We start from the raw sequence: 26,861 nt of genomic DNA, 5'->3' as shown, positions 1-26,861 counted from the left end.
TTGTTCAGTAATTGGCACATTTTGAGACAAGAGTTTTCCTAGGAACTTTTGAAAACACTCCACGTTCATTTTGTTCCATAGATGTAAAATGTGTCTTTGTGTGAAAGCAGAACACAGACCTGGGTGAGACTTGGACTTCTAAACAGTCACAATTTGATGATCTTTCTAGAAAGAGGAGAAGCCATCCAGCTGCCAGTGGCACAGCGCTCTCAGGCTCCAGAGCAGAGGTCCACCACAGGTCCTGTGCCACCTCGACGCTGACCTTCTGGAAAGTGCTGTCTGAGCTCAGCCTCTCCTCCCCTCTCCTCTCTCTCACTCCTCTCACCCGTTCCGCCGTCCAGCCTCCGGCGTTTCTGTCCGCCCACTGAAGCCCCTGCCCCTGGGGCCGCACCAGCGTCCTTGTCACTCTGTCCTGTTGACCCTGCTCAGATCTGTCACCCCACCCTGGGGCCTCATCCACGCCGCCAGACTAGGACAATTCAGCATGGCCCCCTGTCCACTGGAATCCAGGTGAACCACCAAGTTCACTCATGGGGGAAGTCAAAGGCCTCAGGTTCCTTCTGATTCCCGGGCCGCTCAGGGTCCGGCTTCCTGCGCTGCCTCTCTGCCTGCATCGTGCAGACCTTGATGGAAACGCAGCCTCTTTTTGGTCCCCCCACAACTTTTAATCACACCCCTCCATGGGGTTACCGGTCTCTGCTAAGGTTCTGGGGGGACCAAGCCGGGTGGTCATGTCAGGCCTTGCTCAGCCCCCATCCTCTGCTTTCTTCCCCAACCTTTTACCCCTTTACCTTCTGTTTTGCCATGACAACTGCACAACCTGCCTGTCGTCTGGAGCATCTGCCCCTCCTCTGGGCGCTGATATCTGCTGACACCCGGCCTCCAGGAGTGGGCATTTCCCGTCTCAACAAGCTCTTAACGCTATTTGAAACAGAACTTCTGGAGCCAGCTACTAATTTAAACATTATTCTTCCACCTTGTTCCGGCCCTGGCTTTCCTCCTAGCTCCAGACCCGCACGCCTCACAGGCCCTGCAGACTCAATATGTCCACATGAGACCCCATCATCCGCCCACCTAAGCCAGCTTCTCCTTTCCTTTTCTCTCAGGATTGGTGCCCCACCGACCTAGGTGCCTGGGTTTTCCGGGGCTGCTTCCTCGGGCCAGCGTCATCTCCTGCCCAGACTCCTGGGCACGCCCCTCCCACCCACCCTGGCAGGGCAGCCGCGGGCATCTTCCAGAAAGGTGAACCTGACCTAGAACTGCTCTGCATCAGACTCCCCAGTGGCTTCCACTGTCTGCTGACACCCCGGCTCACACCCCCTACTCCCGCCACCCACTCCAGGCTCCAGCCCCCTGAACTCTCAGCTGCCCCCTCCCGCTCTGGGCCTGTGCGCCTCCTCCACACGCTCTCCTGATCCCTTGCCACCTCAGGCTTGTTCTTTGAGTCGGTTTATCTGTTATTCCTCTTCCAGACATCTTCCCCTGACCCACCACTGGAGTCAGGTGTCCTTCCCATGGTGTGTAGGGTATTAACAGCATCTTCTACAGTCATAGTAATACGAACACCATTGATTTAATTAAAACTGTGATAGGACTCTCTTGTGAAGATGAGGGGGAAAGGCGTGTGGGTGTGTGAGTGTGCAGGGGAGACGTGCGCGATGACACAGCTTAATCTTCCTCTGCCACAGTAGGAATGCAGAAATCGGTAGATGACAGTTCAACATGAAAACCCAATAATCACATAAGCGTATTGCTGAGGTAAATAAAATAAGTAACTCAAGATTTTAAACTTTGCAGGGCTAGATGGTGGGCATGGTTGCTATTTAACCAATGTTTACTGTACAACTGACCAAATAAAAATTAAGTTAGGAAAGTAAGTAAAACAAATCAAATCAGAGCTGCTGTGCTGGGTGAGGCGGGCAGACCCTGATCCCACGCCATCCCTGGGACGCTCACAGCACAGCTGGAAACTAGACAAACCATGGTTTCAAGAAATGCCCAAGAGACAAGAGAAAAGCGCCAAATGCCTTGGATGAGAAACAGCCGCCTGAGCAACAATTAGGCTCTCTGCGGTTCTGGATGGGAGAACTTTCTGCATTTAGCAACTCTGCAGACAAAGGAGCACAGACATCTCCCTGCTGCAGCTTTGCAGCATTCAGAATCTAAAAGCCAGACCCGTGTCGCCTGAGAGGGAGAAATCGTCTTGCCCCCACGTCAGCGGCCTCCTTCTGAGACGGCTTCTCGCGGCTGAAGATACGCCTTCCTCCTCACTTACAGGGGAGGGCTGGACGAAGCACGTGGGAAGGAGCCCCATCTCCAGAGCTGTCTCGGCTAATACACAGAATTTTTCAGATACAATCCTGGCCATTTTAAATCAGTAAAACTGCATATTTCTGTTAGATCCTTCCTGGGCCAAGTTTCTACACAAATTTTCAGCAATGTCAATGCATGACATATAATTATAGTATTTTTAAATTAGAGAGGGCCTACACGAAGATGCTCGCCCAACATACTGCCTTTAGAAAACCTTCAGCCTGAATCATGTAGGACAGGGACCTACTTTTACTATCTAATCTCACAGTCACATGTGCAATATGTCTTTTTTAAGCCTTAGGAATTTATATATAGTTATAAAATCTGCAAAAAGGGAGCAGTACATGGTGGGGGTGTGGAGTAGGGTGGCTGACCCCGAGGACGCACTCCGGAGGCTGCGCCAATTGCCCCCAGTCCCAGGGATTCAGACCTGTGAAGCCTAGAGACAAGATTGGTTCACAGAAGCACCGAACTTATTAGGGTTTTGCAGAGACTGGCCACATTTCAGCGGAGGTGAGAAAGCTGGTCCGCAGAGGGAGGGAGGGGAAGCAGTAGATGCGCTGGGGAAGCAGAGCTGGGAGGTGGGGGTCCTGCGAGAGACAGGCCATGAGGCAGAGCCCCATAGTGGCCAGGAGACGGACAGACCAAGAAACAGAAACTATAAGGACAAAGACACGGGGACACAGTAAGAAAGAAAAGAGATGACAAGGACAGAGAGAGGCATAGTCCAGAGAGAGGAAGGCGGAGGGGCCAGGAGATGGGCCCTGGCTCCCCCCACGCCCCACCCCAGGCCGGGCTGCTCCCCGTCGGCAGCTGGCAGCTGGCTCTGCATGGCCAGGAGGGCACCGTGTTTTCCTGACCTGGTGGAAGGGACCTTTGGCACAGTCCCTGGGTGAGTCAGTCCCCAGACGGTGCCTGGGGTGGAAGGGAGCTAGGGCTGCTGTTTGTATTTGTTCTGGAAATTCATTTTTATCCTTTGCCGGGTGGGGGGACCACGCAGTGCTTTCTCCCAAGAAGGATGGGAGCTCTGCATGTCAGTCAGCGTGATCAGACTGGCCGCGCTCCTTGTTCAGACGGTGGCACTTTGCCCCCAGTCCCCAGTCGTTAAGTCGACGCTGCTGTGGGAGTGACACTTCAGTGACTGGGTTTTATTTTTGTCCCGAAGGTACAGGAAGTTCTGTCCGTTTCCTTACTATGCACTGGGTGGGCGACATGTCCATGGCTAACAACGGATGGCCTTCCCCTGTCTCTCTTCCCCATCCTCTCGTCTTACGTCACATAATTTTAGGACATCTCAGGATTTTTCCTTAATACGGGGAGGTGCACAGAGTGACCACAGTGTCTAGAAGTCACACTGTCCCCTGGGCCACCGCCCAGGCCGACGGGCCCGCCGTGTCACAGAGCCGCACCCGCCAGCGGCCCTGCGGACTGAGGCTGCCCGGCTGAGTGTGATCCCATCTCCCTTCACCACCCACTGACCGCCTAGAAGCCCACGCCTGGGACGGGGCAGGCAGCCCACAGGGGCTGCTACACAAGGAAGGTGCAGTGAGGAAGGGCTTGGCCTTCCCGGGGTTTCCCCAAAGCCCCGTGGGGTCATCTTCCTGACTTTCCTCGGAGATTCCCCTTCCTCGGCCTCCTGGCGTCAGGCGTCCTGGGAGACACCCAGTGCCCCGGGCGTTCTGGAGTTTTCAGTCCATAGTCAGCAGCGGCTGTTGCTGTCTGACATTCAAAGCTGTCTTCATTATCAAGATTTTTGGGAGTCATTTGACTTTGTTTCATTCTGCTTAAAATTTGGGAGAAGTCTTTACTTTTCCATGAAGTTTAGAGATTTCACCCGGATGTAGCTTAGAGGCAAGTTGGCTTCTCGTTTAAATCAGTTCAAGATGACCCATCTCAGCTCATTATAAAGTTTCTCATTCACTGAGTTAACAGATATTAAGGGACTACTATGGGCCAGGCACCATTTTAAGTGACTAAACAGAAAAACTTCTTTGCCTGTGTGAGAGAAAGAGGAAGAGGGAGAGGGACATAAACAAGCCTGGATGATTGATTCTCTTCCACTTGACTTAATGCAGACACTTCAGGGATCTTCGCCATGTATAACTTCACACTTTGCCCTAAAATTCTGAAATTTTCCCCAGTTTTCCTCTCATTTCTCCATTAATTTCCCCAATTGCCACATAGGCTTCTCTTGCCTAGCTTCTGTCTCATGATCCAATCTCTTAAATCCTAGGAATTGTAGTTTCCAGTGACAAACTAATGAGACGCGGCAGGGCACCCAGTCCCGGGACGGTCCTTGTCTAATCCCCTGAGGGTAGGTAAGAACTGCCTTCTAAAATCTTCCATTTCAAGGAGAGATCTCTTTGAGAGAACAGGATTATCAATAAGATTTCACTGCTTCTTTTTCTTCTATGTCCGGGGCTTTCTCATTGGGATCAGATTAAGTTTCTTTCTCTTAGAGTCAGATTTCCTTGCAATTCATGTGTAAATTCCGTAACAGCAAGGGGACTTTTAAAAAAATCACTAAACCTGGTAATATATGTGTGTTCAAAAGAGAGGAGAGAGAGGAAACAGAATGGAGGGGGGCAGAGGTGAGACGACAATTTAGTGCTGCAGATCCTGTCTCCCTTTCTACGCAAAGACCACATGCCCGCCTTGAGCAGAGACAGGAGATGTGCTGGCATCGGTGGTTCTCTCGGTGGCTCTTGGGTCCCGTGTGCCTTTCACCCTGTGAGCATCTCATCATGAGGAGTGTGACTAATGTCCCCAAAGATGTGTATTTTTCATACAACGAGACCCAAAAGGCAAGACAACTTCATTTGGTGCTCAACTGAAGAAACAGCCATCTGTCCCCACTTGGAAGAGAAAGCTGGCTGAACTGGAGTTTTAATAGGCGGTACTTGTACAGCAGAGAAATTTATGGGTAATTTAAAGAAAGGACTTTCATGAGGAACTCTGACTATATGGGTTAGAGTCTTACATGGAGATCTTCAAATCTGATCCTCAGGGAAGATGTGACCCCACTGTACTAGACACATCAGTCATGCATCTGGGGTTCCACAGCCCCTTCTCATGGGTTAAAATGGGGCAGACACCTTTCCCCAGAGCCTCCGATTTTTAGCCCCCTGACAATCCATAGATAGGTACAGATGCACAAGATGAACCAATCAGATCCCTCCTTTCTGGAATCTGAAACTGGGAACAGCTAAAGAAAGACAGTTAGCCACAGCGCTGAGGCCTGAAAGTCACATTCTACCATTTCTGCAGCATCGTACTGGTTACCCAGGTCAGCCCTATTCAGCCGGGGAGGGGACACAACCCGCTGCGGGCACCTACGCCGTGCCAGGCACTGTTGTCGGTAATGAGGGCCTAGAGGCGGACAAGGCTGCTGTCCTGATGGCGCCCACCCAGAGGGGAGCTCGAGGCAAGCAGGAAACGAATGCAGCCAGACAATGGCAGAAAGCTCCAATTTTGGAACGAAGCTATGAACTCTTTTCACAAGTAACTATTTGGTTTTTGAGAAATGCTGTCAGCTTGCATTTGGGTTCTGTTCGTGTTTGTAAGTTTAAAAGGGTTGTAAGGAAAAGGGGTTGAAGAGGTTAGATAACTCAACAGGCACACCACAGAGGATGTGTGTCATCGGGTCACTTGGCTTCCCGACGCCATGTGCCTTCTTCCTGCGCTCTGAGAATTTCCCACCTCATGAACACACACCTCCCCACGGAGGGAGCCAGATGCGTCCCCAGGCCCGCTTGCAGATGGAGCAGAGCTTGTGACATAGATACCACCAGTCAGATGCACCTGCTTCGGGCTTAGTGACACGGGGAAGCAGGTGCCAAGGAACCTCCTCTGGCAAGGATGACAGCAGACCCGCCCAGCCCCCGAGGCTGCAGCAGGCGTTCACCTCACAGGCGGGTCTCCAGGCACCCACGGGGCAGAGGCACTGTGTGCAGTGGGCCCACAGCCTGGGTCTGTGGTGCAGGAAGGGAGAAGGGGAGTAACCCAGTGAACGAGGTGATTTCAGCGAGAGGTCAGTGCTGGGAAGACGTTAGCACAGGTGTGCAGATGGGTGTCTCCTAAGGACACCAAGCATGACACGGGAACTGACTGCGTGTGAGCACATCGTACCAGCAAACCACAGAGCATACGTTACACATCATCATTCATGTACTGTTGGAAGGGTGCTGATCATCAAATTCAGATGGAATTTCGAGAGACCCACAAACCAAAGCCATCCTGAAAAGGAACAAAGGCAGATGACTCACAGTTCATGATTTCAAAACTTATTATGAGGCTACAGTCATTAACACAGTACGGTATTGGAAACAGGACGGATATATAAACCAGCGGAACAGAATTAAGAGCCAGAAATACACCCATACATTTATGGCCAATTGATTTTTGACAAGGATGCAAAGTACATTTAATGGGGAAACATCAGTCTCCTTAACAAAAGATGCTGGGAAGACTGGATCTCCCAGTCGTAAGAAGAATGAAGTTCAAACCCTATTTATACCATATACAAAAAAATAACTCAAAATAGATGAGACCTAAATATAAAAGCAAAAATCATAAAACTCATAAAAAATAGTAAATCTTCATGTCTGAAATTTGGCAATGACACCAAAAACATGAGGAACAAAAGATAAATACAGTAAGCTGGACTTCATCAAAATTGAAAACTTTTGGGCACCCAAAATCCATTATCAAGGAAGTAAAAATGCAACCTACTGAATGGAAGAAAGAATTTGAAAATCATATATATCTGATAAAGGTTTAATATCTGAAAAAGGTTTAAACTTTTTAACACTTAGCAACAAAAAAAAAACCCAATTTAAACATGAGCAGAGGAACTGAATGAACATTTCTCCAATAAAGATATACAGATGGCCAGTTAAAAAAAAAAGTTTGCAGTTGTGGGAAGAGAATCCACACAAGGTGATGTGCGAGAGAGTGACAGGTGAGGAGGGGCTATTTTTGATTAGGTGGTCAGGGAGCCTGTCTGAGCAGGTGACATTTGAGCTGAGATCTGAAAGATGAGAAGGAAGTAGCCACGCAAAGATCTGGGTAAGGAGACTTCCAGGCAGAGGAGCAGGAAATAGGAAGGATGAGCTTGGGGCTGACAAGCAGATGGCAAGCTGGCGTGTCGGGAGTTGAGAGTAAATGGGTAAAGGATGTGGGGAGATGGGGACGGAGGGAGGGGCCTTATGCCAGGCCTTACATTTTACTGTAAGGGTGGGGCAGCCATCAGAGGGTGTAGAACAGAAAGTGATACTGTCCTGTGACGGCCAGCCTCTGGAGCGTCCCCCAGCGGTCCTCGCCCCCTGCATTCACACACTGGGTAGCCTGTCCCACTCAGCACACAGTTGACCTGTGGCTACTGCGGAAATGACAGCGTGTGACTTTCAAGGCTAGGTCCTAAAAGACACCGTGACCTTGCCCTGCTCTCTTCTGCCACTCCCTCTGCGGAAGCCGGTCCCCACGCCGTGAGGTCGTTCAGGCAGCCCTGCGGCGAGGGCCCCGGTGAGGCACTGAGGCCTCCTGCCAACAGCCTGTGGAAGAGATCTTCCAGCCCTGGTCAAGCCTTCAAATGGTGGTGGCTCCAATGGCATGGTGACTACAACTCTGTGAGAGATCCGGAGCTCCCAGCTCAGCAGCTCCCGATTCCTGCCCCATAAGTGTGTGAGATCATCCGAGTCTGTTGTTCTAAGCCACCGAGTTTTGGGGTGATTTGCTACATCTGTCCCTGTTCACAGCTGGTGCCTGTTTGGCTTGGCAGGTGCCCAGGCTTTAGTAGCTGTTAGGTGTTATGACTATCAGCCCGGAGTAGGAGTGATGACATAGTGAGATGAGACCAAATGGTGGAGGCAGAGAGAAAGCAGCACCCCAGGGACAGCTGAGTCACTCGTGCCCTTTGGAGGAGGACAGAGCAAAGATTTGCAGCCCAGCTTGACAGTAGTCTCGGCCCTTCCTGGTTCCAGGCTGTTCTCCTGGGTTCCCAAGTTTGTGTGTCTGCACTGTGAGTGCCCCAGGACGCAGGGTGACGCGCGTGGGCTCTCTTCTTTGTTCCACCGGGAGCAGTTTTGAACCTGATGTTGGCCCTGGGCTGTGGTCCTGGCTCCCTCTCTGGGGCTGGGCGCTGGGCACAAGGCACTGCAGCAGAGGAGCCCCTTCATCCTGCCCCTGTATGTGGGCATGGCCACATCCTCCCCTCACATCAGCCTCCCCAGGTGGAGTAGGGGCTGCGGGAAGAGAATCCTCTTTTTCATCCCTTCCAGTAGCAGGGGCTGGATGACACAGATTCGGGTTCTGAGCTCTGCTCCTTTTCTGATCTGGCTTGTGCCTGAGAGTTTGGGTGGATTTCAAGGACAGTTTAATGGGATGTAAGAATTGGAAGTGGTGGAATTTCAGCTCACTCTGAAAAGCAGACACATAACATTTCCCCCCATATTGGCATTAATTGTAAAAATATATTAAATAGAAAACATTCAAACCATATACAAATATAAAACTGAACTCTCCTTTCTTTCCCACTGATTATTTAGATCACCTGAACAAACAGTTCTGTGATGAGCCTACCTGTTCACATATCCTTGTGCAGTGCAACAGGTGTTTGCCAAGAATAGATGCCTCGAAGTTTATCTGCACGTTTTACATGTTGATGGATCCTTCCAGTGGTCCTTCAAAAGACTGTCCCCCAGGTAAGGCCAGAGCATTCAGAGAACTACTTCCCTACTGCCAACACTAGATATTATCAATGTTTAAATTTGCATTTCTCTGGTCCCTACTGAGCATAAATGTCATTTCTCAACTACTGGCCATTTGAATTTCATCTATGAATTACCTGCTCTTGTCCTTCGAACATTTATATATTAAAATATAAAGCTAATCCTCTGACGTGAAGGGATTCTTTGTATCTTAGGGTCATTATGCAGGCTGTGCCTTGTGTCTGTCACTTATTTGTCTTGTATTTTTGATATGGTTTCCAGCCCTACAGAAGCTTTACATTTTTATGAGGTCAAGTCTGTCCATTTTTCTCCTTTAGAGCTTCTAGGTTTTGTGTCTCACTTAGGAAGGTTTTCCCCACTCCAAGAATATAAAATACATGTTATCATATTTTCTTCCAGTACCTTAATAATTCTGTATGATAGCTGGTGTCAAACTGTCCTCCAGAAAGGTTTTTTTTTACCAATTTACAACCCAACGGCAATGCATGGGAGCCCTACTTCTCCACCCCCTCCCCAGCCCTGAGCATCTGCAATCTTCTCAAATCTTTGCTTATAATAGTGAGCCACGTGTATCCCATTTTAATGAGCATTTCTTTAATTATGAGTGAGATCCAGAATCTTTTCATATGGCTATTAGCTATTAGTTATTTGTTATTTCATTCTCTGTGAATTGCCTGAGCCTATCTGGGCCCGGGTTTTTCCACTGGCCACCTGTCTTTGTCTTAATGATAAGGGGCTCATTGAGGAAATGAGCCCTGTGTCCCGCCCCTGAGCAGTAAATAAGTCCCCCGGATTTATTGCTATCTCTGTTGTCTGCAAGCAGCACCTGTTGCTGAGGCTTGGTGTAGTGGGAGGGGGAGCAGCAAGCCCTCACCACACCCGGAAAGTCACCTTGTCAGCAGCCCGGGCGCCCCTGCACGTGGCACACCCCTGGGCCAGCCCTTCCCTTTAGGGTGTCCTCTTCTGAACATTCATGTTAAAGATTTTTCCCTCCAGCTCCACCTCATTTATTTGCCTTTCACTTTCCAACATCCCTTATTCCTCATAATTTCCGGTAAAGAGGATGTCCCTTTGCACTTTCTAGCCCTATGATAGATGATTTTAAATACATATTTTTTTGGTTATGGTCCGAGGGCTGGGTGGGAATAGAGAGGTTGTAAACAGTCCCTTATTACCATTCATTCCAGCTGTAATTCTTACATAATCACATAACTGATTTCTCATATTTCTTGCAGTTTCAAATTTGATTTTTCTCCAAGCTTTCAGACCTACGATCATGTCATCTGCAAATAATGATCATTTTACCAAAGACATGTTAGCAAGCTTGCATTGCTGAGCCCACTCTCATTTACACAAGCTAAGTGACAGGGCAGGCAGTTTTGAATCGGAAAAAAAAATAAAAATCACACCTGTAGGCCGGAGGCTGCTGGTCGGCTGGTCCTGGGCTGGGGCAGAAAGGTTTCCGCAAAGTGGCTGAAGAACAGCAGGAGGCGCTCTTTGCAGCAACAGCCACGCCTCCCAAGGTCTCGGGTGTGGCTTCCTGGGCCGTCGCTTACTGGTATTAATATTGGTAATCAGTAGATGTAATCGTAACGTTCACGGATTGGTCAGGGGCCTCTCGCAGGTGTCCCGAGAACCCCACCGGGTCCTCCTGCTGGAAGTGCTGGGGGGCCCCCCGTCCTTCCTCTGGGCACCCCCTCCGTTCTTGCCTCTCCCTATAAGCTTTCAAAGTCTCCAGTGGCTCCGCTCCCGACCCTCCTCCGTCCCTGTTTGTGAGCCTCTCCCCAGGCGCCACTGAACATCAGCCTCACCAAATGGTCCTGATGGACAGGATTCGGGGTCAAACAAGGTTGAGAAATGCAGACTCCCTCTTGAAAATGGGCTGGCACTGTAAAGCCTCCAGGGGTTTAGTGCCGACCCCACCTGGTCACTGTGTTTAAGCTGCTGGTGCCCCTGACCTGTGGAGCACAGGCTGGGTGCCCCTCACTGGTCCTCGTTCTACAGAGTGTGTTTGCCAGGCCCACCGTGGGGTGCGCCAGCTCCCAGGGCCCTGGGTGGGCCAGGACTAAGCAGCACCGTGCAGTGGGGCGGGGTGGGGGAGCGCGAGCTGTCACAGATGTTCCCCACAGCTAGGCCGGGGCATCTGTCTCCAGGGAGATCCCAGCTCCCAGTGCCACTGTCTGATGGGCAGGAGAGAGGCAGAGGGCAGCCAGAGCCCCTCAGGCCGAGAGGGACAGAGCTGCGCCCCAGGCTACGCCCAGGAAGTTGGGTCTTGGCAAGCTGGCGGGCTGCAAAGCTGAAATGACCCCTCCTCTGGGAATTCATGAGACAGTGAGTGGGCGGCACACAGACTCTGAGGAGCCACTCCATAGCCAGGCTCCAGATGGCAGAATAACAGCCACTCAGGGGCCTCAGCTGGTGCCTTCTCTCCAGGGCACTACCATGATTAGGGCTCAGTTTCAATGACCCCCAAGACTTTCTCTGCCCCATTCAAGCTTCAAATTCCTGGGAGAGCACATGTGATTGACTGAGTGAACCAAGCAGCATCGCCAGGGGACAGGGGCTGGGTCTGCACGGGCCCCAGCAGCCTGCGAAGCCTGCCTGCCCGTCTGTGCACAGGGCCTGCTGTGGGGAAGCGAGGGCCTTGCGGAAAACAGTGAAGGACGAGTCAGTACTTACAAGGCCAGGCTTGGAGCACGTGGAGAATAAGCATCATCTGAGGTTAGTCCTGAGGCTTATGAGCTGGGAAAGCTGGTGTGCTGAGATCTGAGGATGGCAGCTGGGCCCTGGCCAGGCTGGTCAGCCACACCGGCTCCTTCTAGGGGAAGTGCGGAGGCTCAGACCGGAACCCCCTGTGTTGAGAAAACTGCATTCAGTGCCCTTTCAGAATATAGGTGTGCCCTTCTCAACGAGTCCTTACTGTGTCTCTGAGGGCCAGCAATAAAATGCTCATTTAATAGAGAGAGTAACAGCAAAGCTGATAGCCCCCATTCACGAAGTGCTTTCCAGGGGCGGGCACAACCCCACGAGGCGGGCATGATCATCCGATTTTATAGATATGGAAGCTGAAGCACCGGGAAGCCACAGGCTCACCCCAGCTTCACAGGCGGGAAGGGTAGAGCCCAGGTCTGAACCCAGGTGTCTCTAACTCCAGAGCCCATGCCCTTGGCCCCTAGGCAGCAGAGCCTCATCTCATTCCTGTACACATACGTGCCTGCGACCATATGTCCGTCTGCCCCACCTGGCTGCCTGCCCATTTATACCTGTTCTCCTGGCACAATTGTCGCCTCCTTTCACCCTCACAAAGCGTCCTGGTTTGGATGATACATTTTAAGGGAATGTGGCTAGGGGGGAACCTAGATGGTCATGGCAGGATGCCAGTAAGCATGGGTGGAACACCTGGTCTGCAGCTGCCCCTCGCTGCCCAGAATTCTGGCTCTCAGTGCCCGTTCTCCTGGGGTGGGTCTCCATTATGTTAGTGAGATGGGCCTCATGCCCCCAGGCCCCTTGGGCACCCTGCCGAGCAGGCTCCTGGGGTTTCCGTCACTCCGAGGCTCCTGTTTCTGCTGTCCCTGGTCCTAGCCCCCAGGCACGCACTTACCAGGGTCCCTGTTTCCATGCACCAGCCGAGCTGGGAAAGAGGCCACTGTGCTCCCCAGTGCTCCCTAAGGGCAGCTGTGCTCTCAGTTCCGGTGGGTGCTGGAACTTAAGGGCTTTGGAACCTTCTTGTTGGAGTTTGCAGGTGGGTCCCGGGAGCACAGGCTTGGGCCCTACAGAATGGCCCATCCTGGAAAGGGTGCAGATGGGAAGGACAGAAAGAATGACACTGGGTGCCATTTAACTGGGCACTGGGAAGTCAGCATTGAGTCAGACACAGTTCTTGCCTAGGGAAGGGGGAGGGCAGGCGCTACAAAACCAGCCCTACGGCTAATGAAGTAAAGCTGTGGGGACAAAATGCAACTCTCGCACAGAAGAAGAGACAAGCCGAGAAGGTGTCTGGGTCATCGGTTGCCCAACAAATGAGCCCGTAACTCGAAGGCCTCCTGCTAGACGCGCTGGCCGCTGGCTCCTGGGTCTTCCGTGCTGACTGGGAGGCCCTGCCAGTCTTGGCCAGGCCTGGCTACAGCTGCTCTGGGACGCGGGCCTGGTGGGGGTCTGCCTTGGCCCATTCTTCCGGGAGTGGCGGGCCATGTTGGGGAAGCTGCTCTTTGCGACAGCCGAGGCCCCAGAGGGCAAAAGTGCCTCCGACCCAGCGCATCCAGGCTGTGCTGTAGGCCTCGCAGCCACGTGCCACCACCAGGGCAAGTCATGCAGCAGAGCCCAGGCAGAGGGGCCTGGAGGCATTCAACCCCACAGCGTGCGGGGAGGGGCATAAATATCTGCCAGACAATAATCCAAACCTCACAGGAGGCTTCCCAGGGCCGGTGTCATCTGACCTTGGCCTTGAAGGAGAAATTGGATTTTTCCGAGTGAAGATGGGACAGGGCGCTGCTGTCAAAGGGACAACATGTGGGGGTGGGGGTGCTGTGAGGAAGCAGTGGCTCCCTGAGCTAGAGGCCTGGCATGCCCTGGGACACAGTACTCCCCCAGCCCCTCCACTCATCATTTTCTTTATTTCCAAATTCCAGAACTTCAACTATGTGTCACCAAACACAAGTTCAGGACTCAGCTTTCAGCAAGATGCTGCACAGGGAGAGTGACACTTACCTCTGTACTGGGGCTCACCCTGGCCTCACGGCATGGACCAGCCCATTCCATAGCCCGCCCACTGCATTTCTGAGTTAGGGATTCCAGCCTTGCGGCCCCGCAGCCACATCCCCAGCGGGCGCCAACACTGCCCTCCTCGGACAGACTCCCGGATGACAGGGCCAAGTGGCCATGAGGTGAATGGAAATAAAAGGCTCAGGAACGGAGGCGGGGGAAACCCATTCTGGAAGGGGCGGCGTGAGTGGGGGGGACGGTGTGCACGCGGAGCGGGGGCCACACGATGGCGGGAAGGACGGCTGCAGCACAGGCTGCTGATACACAGTGAAAATAAGAACTCACAGCCCTGGGAGCGGATGGAGAGAGGAAGGGCGTGAGCATGTGTCCTCACCCTAAATCGCAGGCCGCCCAGAGATGCCATCTACAGCTGAAACACGTTTGAAGATGAAATTCAGCCTCTCTTTACTTTTGGAGAAACAATTTAGAACTGCAAGAAGCACAATTATTTGCAGCTTGGCAATTTCTTTATGTGCATTTAGGTTTCCTTTTGTTCTGTTAAAGGTAAATATATTTTTTCCAAAAAAGAGCAAGTACTGTGTGAACCCTTTTGGTAAAAATTTCCACCCATCTACGTGCACTGTCCTCTGAGTATGTGCCCGAAGGACGTCCGTGGATGGCCCTGCGGATGCTCACTGTTCCGGATCCCTCGGACATTTTCTTCGTCCTCTTCAGCGTTACCTGAGTTCTTATAATGAGCCCGCGCTACTATCATAAAACGAAAAGCCTTAAAAAATATTAAAATCTATTTCTGGAAAAGAGAAAACCCTGAACTGCGCTCCTGGGGCCGGGCTGCTCGCGGGCGCCTCCGCCGGGCTCAGGGCGGCCAGTGGTAGGGGCCCAGGGGGCTGCCTGCTCTCCCGGAGGCCCCCGCCCGGGGACGTGGCTCACCCCAGTGCCATCTGCCAGGGGTGGAGCTGGCGACCTGGCCTGGGCTCCACGCCCAGCCAGCGCCTGAGCCTCGCTGGGCCTTCCTCAGCTGCGACCCCGAGAAGTCCTCCCCCTGCCTTACGTTTGGGGTGCTGTGAGGGCCACGTGACACACAGCGTCTGATCGTCCACAGCGAGAGGCCGCCACAGAGACTCATTAGCACACTGGGCCGTCACGGGACTCAGTTCGACCCATCACCACCAACCCAACCTAAAGGCGAAACCTGTCTGGGTCAGGGGCTCTCTGGCCGGTTCTGGATCCTGACAGCCACGCCTATGGTCTTAGCTCCACCTAGTGTCCCCACTGGGCACGGTCACATACAACCGGCTTACTGGAGCACCGCAATTTCCCTACTTGCAAAGGGTACAGCGCTCATTAGGCAAACAGGACCTAAATAAGATCAACTTCATCCATTCCTTCCTGCACCGGGCTTATGCATTTCAAGGTAAGCACTATACAAATTCAGTGCTTCTAAAGATTTCTGCATCCTGTCTTTGAAAAGACAGTATATTCATGCAACAAATAATGACAACTGACATTTACCGAGTGTTTGCTATGTGCCGGCCACAACTAAGTGCTTTAATTGTCTGAGTTCATTTCAACCTCTTCAATGCTGTAAAATGGGTGGTGATGGGGGCTTATTGTCCCACTTCATAGGTAAGAACGCTGAGGCTAAAACTAGAATTCGGCACTTTGCTAACTTCTGAGGGGAAGCAGAGGCTGCCTGGTGGGGGTGGGCATGAGAGGGGAGCCAGACAGGAAGCTGCTAGGACGAAGGGCAGGGAAGGAGCAGAGCTGAGGAAAGGGCTGCCTCCTTGGGTCTGTTTTGGCAAGGAGGAGATGAGGCACAGCCGTGCACTGACGGGGAAGAGCTGCGCAGCGATGCAGGTCGGGAGGAGAGGAGGGGTTTGGAGTGCCCCTGGGGGTGCTGGCTGTCTCTGGTGGGCTCCCTGCAGGGAAAGGCCCAGGGTCAGGGGCCAGGGAGTGGACTAGGGTGCTAATAAAGGGAAGCTGGCAGAGGACAGGCAGGCTGAGAGAAAGGATGCAGGGTAGAGTTCTCGGTGGGGTCAAAGGACAGTGCGTGTGTGGACCAGAGCAGAAACAGTGGCTCAGGAAGTCAGGGTCAGAGAAGGGATTTCTGAGTAAGATTTCAGAGGAGTCGCCTTTATGACAAGCCTTGGGTGTGGCTGAGGAAGTGGGTCTGAGGGCAGCGTGAGGCTCTTCGCTGTTGGGGAGGCTGTTCCCGTGGACCTGCTGGGCATGGGAGAGGACGGGGGCTTGGGGGTGTGGAAACAGAGACAAAGTCCTCGGTGAGGTGGGGGCCAGGGCTAAAGGCCAGTGCCTGACAGTGGGGCATCGCGCGAGGAGCATCAGAGGCCTGAACCTCAGGAGGGAGGGGCCTCAGGGGAGGGTCTGCAAAGGGTGCTACCAGAGTGCCCACTGTCCTTGGTGACCATGCCTCCAAAGGAACGACGTGCCCCACTTCCTCCTGCACTGCTCGGAGTGAGCACAACAGCGCGGCCAGCAAGAACACGCAATGGGCAGGCCCAGAAACCCCCCCCCCCACAGTCTGTGCCACGCGGGGGGCAGCAAGAAAGGCTTTCCCCCCCATCTCACCAGAGGCCGAAGGAAAACACCAAATGCAGGTGCAACCTTATTGTGCTGCTTTTAATTATGAAAGGTGTAAAATGATGCATTATAAAACTTGGAAGCTACTTTGTACAAATTTCAATCTTTAAATATTGTTTAACGAGGGACCTGGAAGTTAGGACACTGGCAGGAAGTCTGATAATTGCCGTGATGTTTCCATCAGGAAGTAGTGGAACCACCTGGGCATAAATCAGAAGCGCTGACAACAACTCAGAATCGGAAATGTCTTCAAATACGTGAATGGACTGGAATACACAACATTTCAGCTCAGGTAATATACAGTAGACTCAGGAGAAATAAAACAGGACAAAGGAGAAGCTGCTTCTTGACATGATCAAAAAGATTTTCTCCTAACACCATCTGTCCTTAAAACCACAACTGTACAGAAAGAAAAATGGAAAAGGCTTTTAGTTCTATGCTGTTTAACTGCTAGTAAATGAGAGTGGTACAGTCAATGATTTCTTGTGACGAAACTGAATATTGAGACTTAGTTTATTCTGAAGAATGCAGCCCCTCAGCTGCCACGGACCAAGCCGGGTCTGCTGCAAAGGCAGCAATGAATGCAGACTTACCTGCCCAAGGTCAGAGCAACACCTGTCTGTGGGTGTCCTTGACGCCAGCTAAGCAAAGTGGGTGGGTTATATAATGCCCAAAACCTTTCACAGGGAAAGATTGGACTGATGGACCTAAGGATAAACTGACTTCAGTGCTAAACCTACTGTCACCACTATACTTCCCCAAACAGGCCACCTTCCTGGGAGCCTCTGCCTCGGTGGGTCACCTGGAGAACGCCCTGGGGCGGCCCCCATGGTGGTGCAGGCCTCCAGATGTAAGGCAGGGCTGCTGCGTCCATGAGGCCTGGGGCCCGACACTGATGTCCCCCATGGGGAAGGCCCTGTGCTGACACTGGATTATGCTGGGACCTCTGCTCTTCAAAAAAAAATCCCCCTAGCATCAGCACCACATGCTGTCTCAACGGCCAGAGCAGATCCGGGGCCTTGGCCGGAGGAAAGGACGCAGGGAGTGGGCTCCTTTGGGCCCGCGGGCTGCTGTGTGCATGCCGAGGAAAGGCCCCGTGGCTATGCAGCAAGTCGCCCCCTCTGAGCTCTCAGGTGTAAAGGGGTATGAGGTGAGCTGGGAGTAAGGCTCGCAGGGGAGGCTGACCGCCCCCTCCTGAGCCAGGGCTCGAGCCAGCAGGGCTCTGGCGCACCTCCGGATTCTACAGCGGGATTTGGGGCTGAGGAGCAGCAGGGACACTTGGATCCCACAGAGGCGGCTGAGCGGTACACAGCGGGCTTGCTGGACAGCCTGAAGGTCAGGCGGCCCTCTGAAGACCAGGGAGGCAGGAAGGTCTGGAGACATTGACGCCCAGGACCCTGGACAGACCCTTCCTGCTGTAAGGGGACGGACAGCTTCGTGCCCACACGGCACAACCTTGGGTCTTGGGTGGGAGAAATCCAGTGCTCTTCGGCGACACTCCCAGGTCTACGCGGGAGAAGGATGGCATCTTTCTTTCTCCTTTGTGTCCCCGCTATCCCCACCCTGCCTTCCCATGCCCGCATTCCACCCCACTGGCCAGACCCCTCCCAGAGGTGCCGCTGGCCCCCGACCCACCAGTCGGCCTCTGGTCAGGGCCTGAGTAGGAGGAGACAGGTGGGGACAAGTCTGGTAATGCTGTGTCCCGTAAGGTCCTGAGGACTACTGACGGCTTCAAGGATTCGGCCTTCATTTTTCGGGAGACTACTTCTCCAACCTCAAGGAACGAATCCCTTTCTAAAGCAATTTGGAGGAAAACATGGATCTGCGAGGGAAGGTGTTTTGAGGCCTGGCCGGGATCCCTGGGGTTCCTGCACGCGGGGGGCCTGTTTGCTCAGCTGCCCCAGAGGCGCTCAGCAGACAGTCTCTGCAGATCTACTATGGAGCATGGCCTGGCGATCTAACTGTGGATTGGGTCACCCGGTGTTAACAGCATGGTAACGTGCGTGCTGAACCACAGGCACGAGCGTTAGAAAAGCTAAAGCTCTGAGAAGGTCTGGCAAGGAGCAGGGAGAGCTGAAGAGGAGACGGCCTTCCGGCAAGGCAGATCACCCGCTCGCCCAAGGCTGCATCGGCACGCAGCTATGTGGCCCTACTCAGCGCCAGTACTTGCTGAGTGCGGGGTCCATCGCTGGGTAAGGCACAGGCCTGCCCTCCCGGAGCTTGCGGTCTGGTGGTGTGAGAGGAACACACACGCTCCTCAGAGAGGCAGCGTCCCTCCGCTGCCCAGCTGCCGGACGGGTCTGATTCAGACCCCCAGCTGCCCCTCCAGCTGGTCTTGCGGAGTGGGGGGCCTGTACTTGTCTGGAGCTCCTCGGGGGGCATCACGTGTCTGTGAGATGCCAATGGCTGCCCCTCCCGGCTTCCCTGGCCACCAAGGAAAAGCGCTGTTCTCTTCAGGCTCATCCATTACCAGGAATTTCTTTCAGTGACTGAGTAAGTCTTCCTTTCTCTCTTGTCCGTAGGAAAAGGTGCCCTGAAGCAGCAGAAAAGAGGTTACAAACTGGCAGGACACAAATCAGCGTTCAGTTTGCTTAAGTCAGGTCTGTTCTCGGACTCTTTTTCGTATTAGAATGAAGGCATCTGAGCGAGCCATGGCTGCCCGGCTGGCGGGGGCCAGAGGAGGCACTGTGGTGCTGGGGTGCCGCGGGGTGGAGCCGGGCCAGCTCCCAGAGGCCTGTCCCGACTGCCTCCCACTCCGGGCCCTCCATTCAGGGCTGACCGAGACCAGTGGTTCTGACGGCTGCCGGGGCCTCCCCTTACGTGACATTTCCTACTCTCACACATTGACCGACTGGCTAGACGGCCCATAAAAGGATGCAATGGCCACAGTGATGGCCAGTCCACTGGAAGCTCCAAAGCTGCCTGCCTTGAGCACCATCACCTGGGCTGCAGGCCCGAGCGGCGGTGCGTAGCTCTGCGGCCTGGCATTAAGCCACGGTGTGCGACGGGACCTCATCTGGGAGCTGGGAGCCGTGCAATCGGTTCCTTCCATGTCAGAAGCCCGAGATAACTAAAGCCCAGGGCGCAGCTGGCTCCGTCCTATTCCACTCTACCCCAGCTGTTCCGGAAATAAAGGCTGCTGTCCCATTCCACTGTGCTCACAGCCGGTCAGCTCGAAACGTGTCTTCAACAGCGGGGTCGAGAAGGCCCATGCCGGAGCCACTCAACATGCTGAGCCCATCCAGGCTCAGGGGCTCGATCTGGAGCTCCTCTTCCAGGGGGAATGGGGTGTCCATGCTCAGGCCGGCCTCAGGCGTGCCTGCCAGCGCGCTGCTGAGGTCTTTGAGCAAGCTGGGAGTCGAGTTTTCTGGAAGGAGCGGCAGGAGGGAAAAACAGTGCAGGTTAGGGAGCACGAGGGCCCTGGGCTACCAGGAGGGCGCTGCCGCCGCCGTCCCCCACAGCGCCGTCCCTGCCAGCTTCCCAGCAGGCCTGGGGGCGTCTCCAGGCCACAGCCTCTCGCTGGAATGTGTGCTTTTCCGGTCAGTTCCATGCCTCCCAGTTTCCACACGTTTGCTCCCTTTGGACAGCTGTCAATCACTCAAAACTAAGTACTGCAGAAAGGGCTCCATTTCACCAGGCCCACTGCCCACTGCCTCACGGGCCGTGGCGCTGGACACCTACACCTCAAAAAGGGAAAGCTGAGCTGCAGGACTTTCATTTCTTGCTCTACATAATGCTGTTGTTAAACTATTTTACAAGGGTTATCTGTAAAAACAGGGCAAAATGAAAACAGTAAAGACGCTGAGGGGCAGCCACACTCACCTGTCAGGATGGCATTGGGGAAATGCCCACAGTTGGAATACAGGTTTGGTCTCAAGTGAAATGGGTCCTGTGGCTCTCCGGGACCTTGTTGCACCAGGGGCACCTGGATGTGTCAAAGGTCACACTGTGAAGCACCGTCTCTGCCTCAAGGCGTGAATAATGCATGTGCTCCCAGAGCAAAAGCAGACACGAACCCTGTCTCAGGGTCCCTTCCCGCTAGGGTCCCGGACTGCTCTGCTGTGACAACCCATCCGTGATACTCTTGCCAGGCAGGCAGGTACTGGGTGGGGAGGGGCAGCCGAGGTCCACAGTGCCAGTGCCTTGTCCCTGGTCACACGCTGCCCAGCCCACTGGGCCATCCCAGGAGACACCAACAGTTGTGATTCTTGTGGCCCCTCTCGTGTCTGACACCTCCCCTCGTCAGCCACACCGAGACCTGTGGAGACTACCAACTGTGGGAAGCCTTCAGAGGCTCCACCTTTAACCGAGGAAGTGATGTGACCAGTGGCTCTTTTCCTCTTTGGTTTCTAGAACAATGAGAAAGTGAAACCCTTTCCTTCTCACACCCAGAGGGAGGAACCTCAGGCAGGCAAGCCCTGTGGCTGAGTTAGTGGGGCCTATCTTCAGAGCTACTCCAGAAACTAATTTTCCAAATCACTGAAATGTGAAAAATTAAAAAAAAAAAAATCTCTCAAAAGTAGGACTTTCCATCATTTTTCAGGGAGATATACTGACTCACTAGACTAAAATGGCTTCTGCAGGAAATGGGGAGGAAGGACCGCTGGCTCTCACCACGTGGGGGGCTTTGCCATGGCCTACTCAGGACGCTCTGGGAAGTGCTCACCTTTCCTTTCTCTCTGCTCCATACTGACCCAATACTATAAAATCTAGGGATATCAAACACGGTCAGCGCTAGGGAGAAACTAGAGAGCAAAGGGACGGCCAGGGGAAGCGGCACAGGGAAGGGGCCCTGCCCGCACCGGGACCGGCCCTCCCAGGCCACACACCATGCAGGGCACGCAGCTGGCCTGCAGGCTAAGCGCTCCCCGGGACTCAGCCTCCACAACAGGACACGCTGGGGACTGCTGTGGCCCCTCCCACAACTCTGGGACTAGAGTGGCCTCAGAAGTCTTATACCGCTTGTTCAAACAGTCCCTCTGTGGAGGCGGGACGCTCGAGGCGCCAGCACTTCAGGGCCGAGGCAGAGGCCGGGCTCTGCTAAGCCCCGAGGACACTTCCACTCAGGGCAGAGGAGTGGGCCTGGTCTATCTGAGGGGGTTCCACATACGCAACAGTCTAAATGGTGCAGTTCCTGCTCCGAAGGGGCAGGCCTGGATGACCACTCACCTGCTGGGGGAAGGACGGGCCTACCCTCATGGACTGCTGGTCAAAGCTCACGTCTGGGAAGAAGCTGGTCAGCGATGAGCCCTTCAGGGAATAAGGAGGGGACCGTTCAGCTTGGAACCCGCAGAAACATAAGCACTCCCTCCCTCCCAGGGCTCCTTCTGGGGTTCACCTGGGTGGCGGGGAGCTGGAAGTCTGGCTGAGGAAGTGACGAGGCTGCCTGGGGCTCCTGGGCACGGGCCTGCTGTAGGAGGGGCGGGGGCAGCTCCTGGGCTGTGGGGTAGGGGGGCGGCGGGGACACTTGGGCTTGAGCTTCTGTGGGTGGAAAGGAAGGCTGGCTTTGCTCTGAGGGCACCACCTGTAAACAAACAAAGCCACTGGTCAGCTCAGCTCCGGGTCTCTGCGAATAAGTCCTTCAGCATCAGGAACCGTCAGCACGAGGGAAACGCCCGGAACCCCCCTTCACCAGCGCACTCTGTGCTATGCTCTGAGAAGCCCATTTCTGATCCTTCAAAGTGTGTCTCAAATCTCGCTTCTCCACAAAGCATTTCCCATTCAGTGACAATTTCTACTGTTGTTAAAAAAAAGCCGATTTAACCAGTTTCCTCTTAGTTTTCTCAGTGAAAATCATGTTTGTTTCTCTAACATCGTAACTTCTGGTTAAAGATGGAAGACTGAAACAAGCAGCTGGCTCTGCAGCCCCCCCAAACTCTACCAAAAATATTAAAACAATATTAAACAATAAACATGAAAATAATAAATAATACTAAAATGACAATAAAAAACATGAGGACAAAGACAATAGGAGAGAAGAAAATGGCAACAAAATTTGGAAAATGAAAAGCAGATGGACAAGTGGTAGCCAGCCAGCTTAGCAGAGCTGAGAAAGACGCTGGGCTGGCGGTGGGGAAAAACCAAGGGGCAGTCGGACTCACGTGACACGATCCCCAAAGGAACCGGGGCGGAAGGGGGCAACAGGCAGGAATAAAATCGGGGGTCTCATCAAAGTTTGCGGGAGGGGCAGTTGGGCCATGCACACTGCCGACTGGGAGACTGCAGGGCTGCACGCTGGTGGCCTCGCTCGGGGTCTCCGGACGGGGCACACCGCGCCCAGGAAGCTGAGGCGCTCGACACGAGGGCAGAGGGCTCAGGAGAAAGCCCACTACTGAATCCTGAGGGCTCCGCCTCTCTTTTCTGACTCAGCTCTCGCAAGGCTGGAATCCGGGCACATGCCCAGGAGCAATGTGGGAATAGTGTCTTTTGGGGATCTGACTGACCTGAAACAGAATCCTAAAACTTACACGATCAGAGGTTCCCCGAGCCAAGCTAGGTCATTCTACAATGAAGAACACATGTAACAAGGCCACTCATCTATGTAGAGCTTCCAATCACATTTTTTGTGTCCTCTTCTTAAATACAAGCAGGGCGCCAAGCATCACTAGACCATGAGAAAAACATCTGAATGAAAGTCAGAGGCCAAAGCAAACACACGGAGAAAAGAAACCTAGGGAAATCCATGTAGGAAGGAGTACCCATGAAAAACAAAACTATCATTATAATATTTAGGCTATTAAAGAAATCCTTCTCTGTTAGAAACACGTATTAAAAATATTTGCGACATGTATCTCTAAATACATTTTTTTAAAGTGGGAATATGGATGAAATAAAACTACAAAAATGTCAATAATTTTTGCGGCTAGATGATGGGTAGAGAAGGATTCATTACATTATATTCTCTACTCTTATGCAATTAGGAAAATTTTTATTACAAAAAAGAAAAGAAACCAGAGCAAAAATTACCACTGAAACCCTCAGAGAGATGAAGAATGACACCATATACATGGAATAAGTATGATGATGATACTATAAAAAAGGAAAACTCTGAGAACAAAAATGAATTCTTGGCAATTTATAAAGTATAAGAGCAGAAATGAAAAACTGAACATAAAGACTGGAAGAGAAAGTTGAGAACCTCTTCTAGGAAGCAGAGCAAAAAGTGGAGAGAAATGAGGATGTTAGAGGAAAAGTACCGGATCCCCAAATTCATACAGAGGGAGTTCCAGAGAGAACAGAGAAAATCAAAGGGAAGCAATCATCAACGATATAAATGAGAAAAACTTCCCAGAAATGAAGGACATGAGTTTCTAGATGGAAGAAACCCATCAAATATCCAGACTTTGGTTATCAAGGCATGTTATATGGAAGTTTTAGAACCCTGGGGACAGAAAGGGGATCCTAGAAACCTCCAGTGGAAAAAAAGGAGCTTTAGTCCAAAATCTAAGAATTAAATCCACTGGATTTCACAACAGCAACTCTAGAAACTAAAAGGCAATGGATTGACACCTTCACAATTCCAAAAAAAAATTATTTCAAATTTGAGTTCTGTTTCCAGCCAATTACCAGTTAAATGGTGGGTGGAATAAAGACATGTTTAAGTCATGCCAGGTCACATGTACTCTTTCTTGTAAAGCGATGATTTGTTTTTAAATGTACTAACTAAGAGGAGAGCTGCCCAGCCCTGAGAGTTTGGGATTGAGTAACACCTACATAGAAAGCCAGACCAACAAAAAATAAGGCAGTTATTAATTCTCAGGAGAAAATAAATGTTCATTCTGTTATTTCATAGCATACTATATGGTTCACTCTGAATGCATTACTCTGTGAAAGCACCGAACACTAAGTATTGCTCCGATCAGAATTATAGCAAGCCTCATTGTGAACTGAGGCAGGGGAAATAACATGGTGTGTGGGCGATTGGTTTTGGGACATTTGAAAGAGAACTCAATCCTCATCTTCCATGGTAGGATGTTATTACCTAACACTAAAAATCTAAAACAAAATAAGCACGAAATAACATGGTTTTACCAGAGAGATTAGCTGAAATGCTTGAAAGCATCATCTCTAGGTAGTAAGAAATATGGGCGGCAGGGGAGGGCAAGACAACTTTAGAACAATTTGATTTTTGTTTAAAAAGCCCTTTAGAACTATTTGATTTTTTTCAACTGTGTGCATGGATAATGGTTTTTTTTTTAATCTTAATCTGAAGCAAATAAAAAATGAAAGCACCTGCAAGAGGGTGCCATCTACCCCTAGTCTCCTACGGTACCCAGGAAGCAAGAGTAATATTTTCATATCCTATAAAATAATCTTGAAAAATAAAATTAAAGGCAATCCAGTAACATAGGACCACTGGAAAAAACAATTATGAAATACCCTCTCACTCTCTTCCCAAGACCCTGTAGCTAGTAACTGGCAAGGAGTGACTCACGGCTGGACCCGCTGCCACCTTCCACTGTGTTCTGTCAACCCCTCTTTGCTGAATCATTACTCATTTATGGGGAAGAGGTGCGTAGGTGATATTTTAATGTATCTATGGAGTGACCAACAGGTTAAAAATACATTCACTGATGCCGTCGGGAGGAGAGCCACCCTGAGCTTAGAAAAAAAACAAAGTCAACAAGTCAAAATATGATGTTTGAACCCCACGTTTCTGCAACAGGTTCGTGACTTCACAATGTGCCTCTTAACAGACTTCCCTGCGTCCTTTTATAGAGGTGTGATCTTCTTATACCCAGTATTTCAAGAACAATGGAAGCGCTGTTTCTCAGATCTGCCGTCATTATTAGGGACGCAGGAGAAGCCTGCTCACAGGTCGGGAAGGCAGGAGCCGCCTCCCTTTGCTCTCCTCTCCCCTGTGGCTTAAAGTACTTGCAGTCAGTCGGCGAGCTTCGGTGCCAGCCCGGTCCCCCCGCGCTGTCTTAGACCTGCAGGGCCTGCGCTCTGCACCCGCCCCTCTCCCAGGCCCAGCTCTGTTGGCTGGTGACTCAAAGCGCTCAGGGTTTGCTGTCGAGGAACCAACACAACGAATCTGCTATCAGAAAGCATCCTCCCAGTCTGAGTCATTCCCACTTCTACTCTCTCTGATCTCACAGCGAGGGAGACGGCCCTCACCTGAGACCTCACGGCCACTGCCTGGAGTCGTGGGCCTAACCGGTTCCCGCAAGCTTCAGTCTGTGTCCCCGGGAGTTCCTTACCTGTGACGCAGGGTAGGGGTTCAGCGGGCTGGTTGAGGAGAGCTGTCGGCTGAAACCTGGATGTGCTTCGGGGCCGGGGGAGAGCGTGAGGGGACTGACGGGGGGCTGCCTCCGCCGGGAGGGGCCGCCCAGGTTTGTGGTGGGGAGAGACGGGTTGCTGAGGGAAAACAGACGGAGCGAAGGGTGAAGGGCAGAGTGGCTGGGTGCGGAGGTCGGCAGGTGGCTGTTCAGGGAGGAAGAAAGTGCTGTCTTATTGAGCGTGGCCTGGATGGAGGGGTTACTCCGAGAACTCTGCAGACCTAGAAGACAACAGGTTCACACGTGACTCACCATACTGCAGACCAAATCTTTTCTTTTCCAAAGACCAAAGGGACTTAATTTCGTACTATCGGTATCTGACGACAATCCTGTATGTAAAGGTGCTCCTATCAACTCTCCTACCGAAAATATACCAGACGCACCAACGCAAGGACAAGACGCAGGCAGACAGGGATGATGCCAGCGAGGGGAGAACAAGCTCTTCTTAGAGGAATGAGGACCCGGGGGCAACAGCTGGAGGGCAGGACGAGGTGAGCCGGGGTCACAGGGAGAAGGTTCTGTGCGCTCTGCTCCAGCGCAGGGTGAAGACCCCAGGGCTGTACGACAGGTTGTATTAAGAACCCCCGAATATCCATCCCAGCGCACTGCCTGGAGCACATCCTTTCGCGGGGAGTCACGGCTCTTGCGGAGCCGCCTCCAGGGACCCACGAATACCCCGGGCACGCCAGGGAGTCACAGGAAGGGACCTCTCCCATGCCTCCTGCCCCAGGGTTCCCTTTTCTTTGTTTTTCTGGCTCCTGTTCATCACAGTCTGTTTCAGTTGAGGGGAAATGAAGTTTTTGAGGGTGCTTTATTTGTGGGGTGGGCAGTGAACTTTGGTGTGAGCACCAGAGTTTGGGAAAGGCATTGACCCAGCCTGCTCGGGCACAAGCTCCACGAGGCCAGGCACCCTGTCCTGTGCCCTGCTGGACCGGTGGCACCTGGCCGGGGCCTGGCACGGAGGGGCTTCTCTCCGTGAATGAAGGCTGGTGTTGTGCATCTCAAAAGGCAACACCGTGTTTCCAGGTTCAGCCCGTCATCTCGTACCAGCTGGTGGAATGAACAGAACTGCGTGTTGTTTCACACTGATAGAAAGTAAAGGGTTCAATAAAAGTTATGGAAATGAAGACATGACAAAATAACGCAATTTTGGCTGGCAAATGATTGTTAAAAAGTAGGCAAGATGTCTCTGATAAAACCCTAAGGTGTTACCCCACAACTC

General features: G+C 52.4%; 1 protein-coding gene and 1 long non-coding RNA gene across 2 annotated transcripts in view; both read right to left on the bottom strand.

Annotated features, from left to right (window-relative positions):
• Positions 1-6,635: 6,635 nt before the first annotated feature.
• Positions 6,636-12,070, bottom strand: LOC140847277 (uncharacterized). Its single transcript, XR_012127115.1, has 3 exons — positions 11,721-12,070; positions 10,451-10,596; positions 6,636-8,656 (listed from the first exon to the last, which is right to left on the bottom strand). It is a non-coding gene; the product is annotated as an uncharacterized lncRNA (long non-coding RNA).
• Positions 12,071-16,373: 4,303 nt separating this feature from the next.
• Positions 16,374-26,861, bottom strand: part of CRTC3 (CREB regulated transcription coactivator 3) — an 88,105-nt gene continuing 77,617 nt past the window's right edge. Inside the window, 5 exon segments of the mRNA XM_037000477.2 lie at positions 16,374-19,728; positions 20,184-20,286; positions 21,531-21,611; positions 21,700-21,885; positions 25,562-25,860. Coding sequence (XP_036856372.2) covers positions 19,520-19,728; positions 20,184-20,286; positions 21,531-21,611; positions 21,700-21,885; positions 25,562-25,860 — 878 coding nt within the window. The 3' untranslated portion in view covers positions 16,374-19,519.

Source organism: Manis javanica, chromosome 18, assembly GCF_040802235.1.
Source record: "Manis javanica isolate MJ-LG chromosome 18, MJ_LKY, whole genome shotgun sequence".
Classification (NCBI taxonomy): domain Eukaryota; kingdom Metazoa; phylum Chordata; class Mammalia; order Pholidota; family Manidae; genus Manis; species Manis javanica.
Note: the sequence above shows the minus strand (reverse complement) of the source record. Positions and strands in the feature narration are given on the sequence as shown.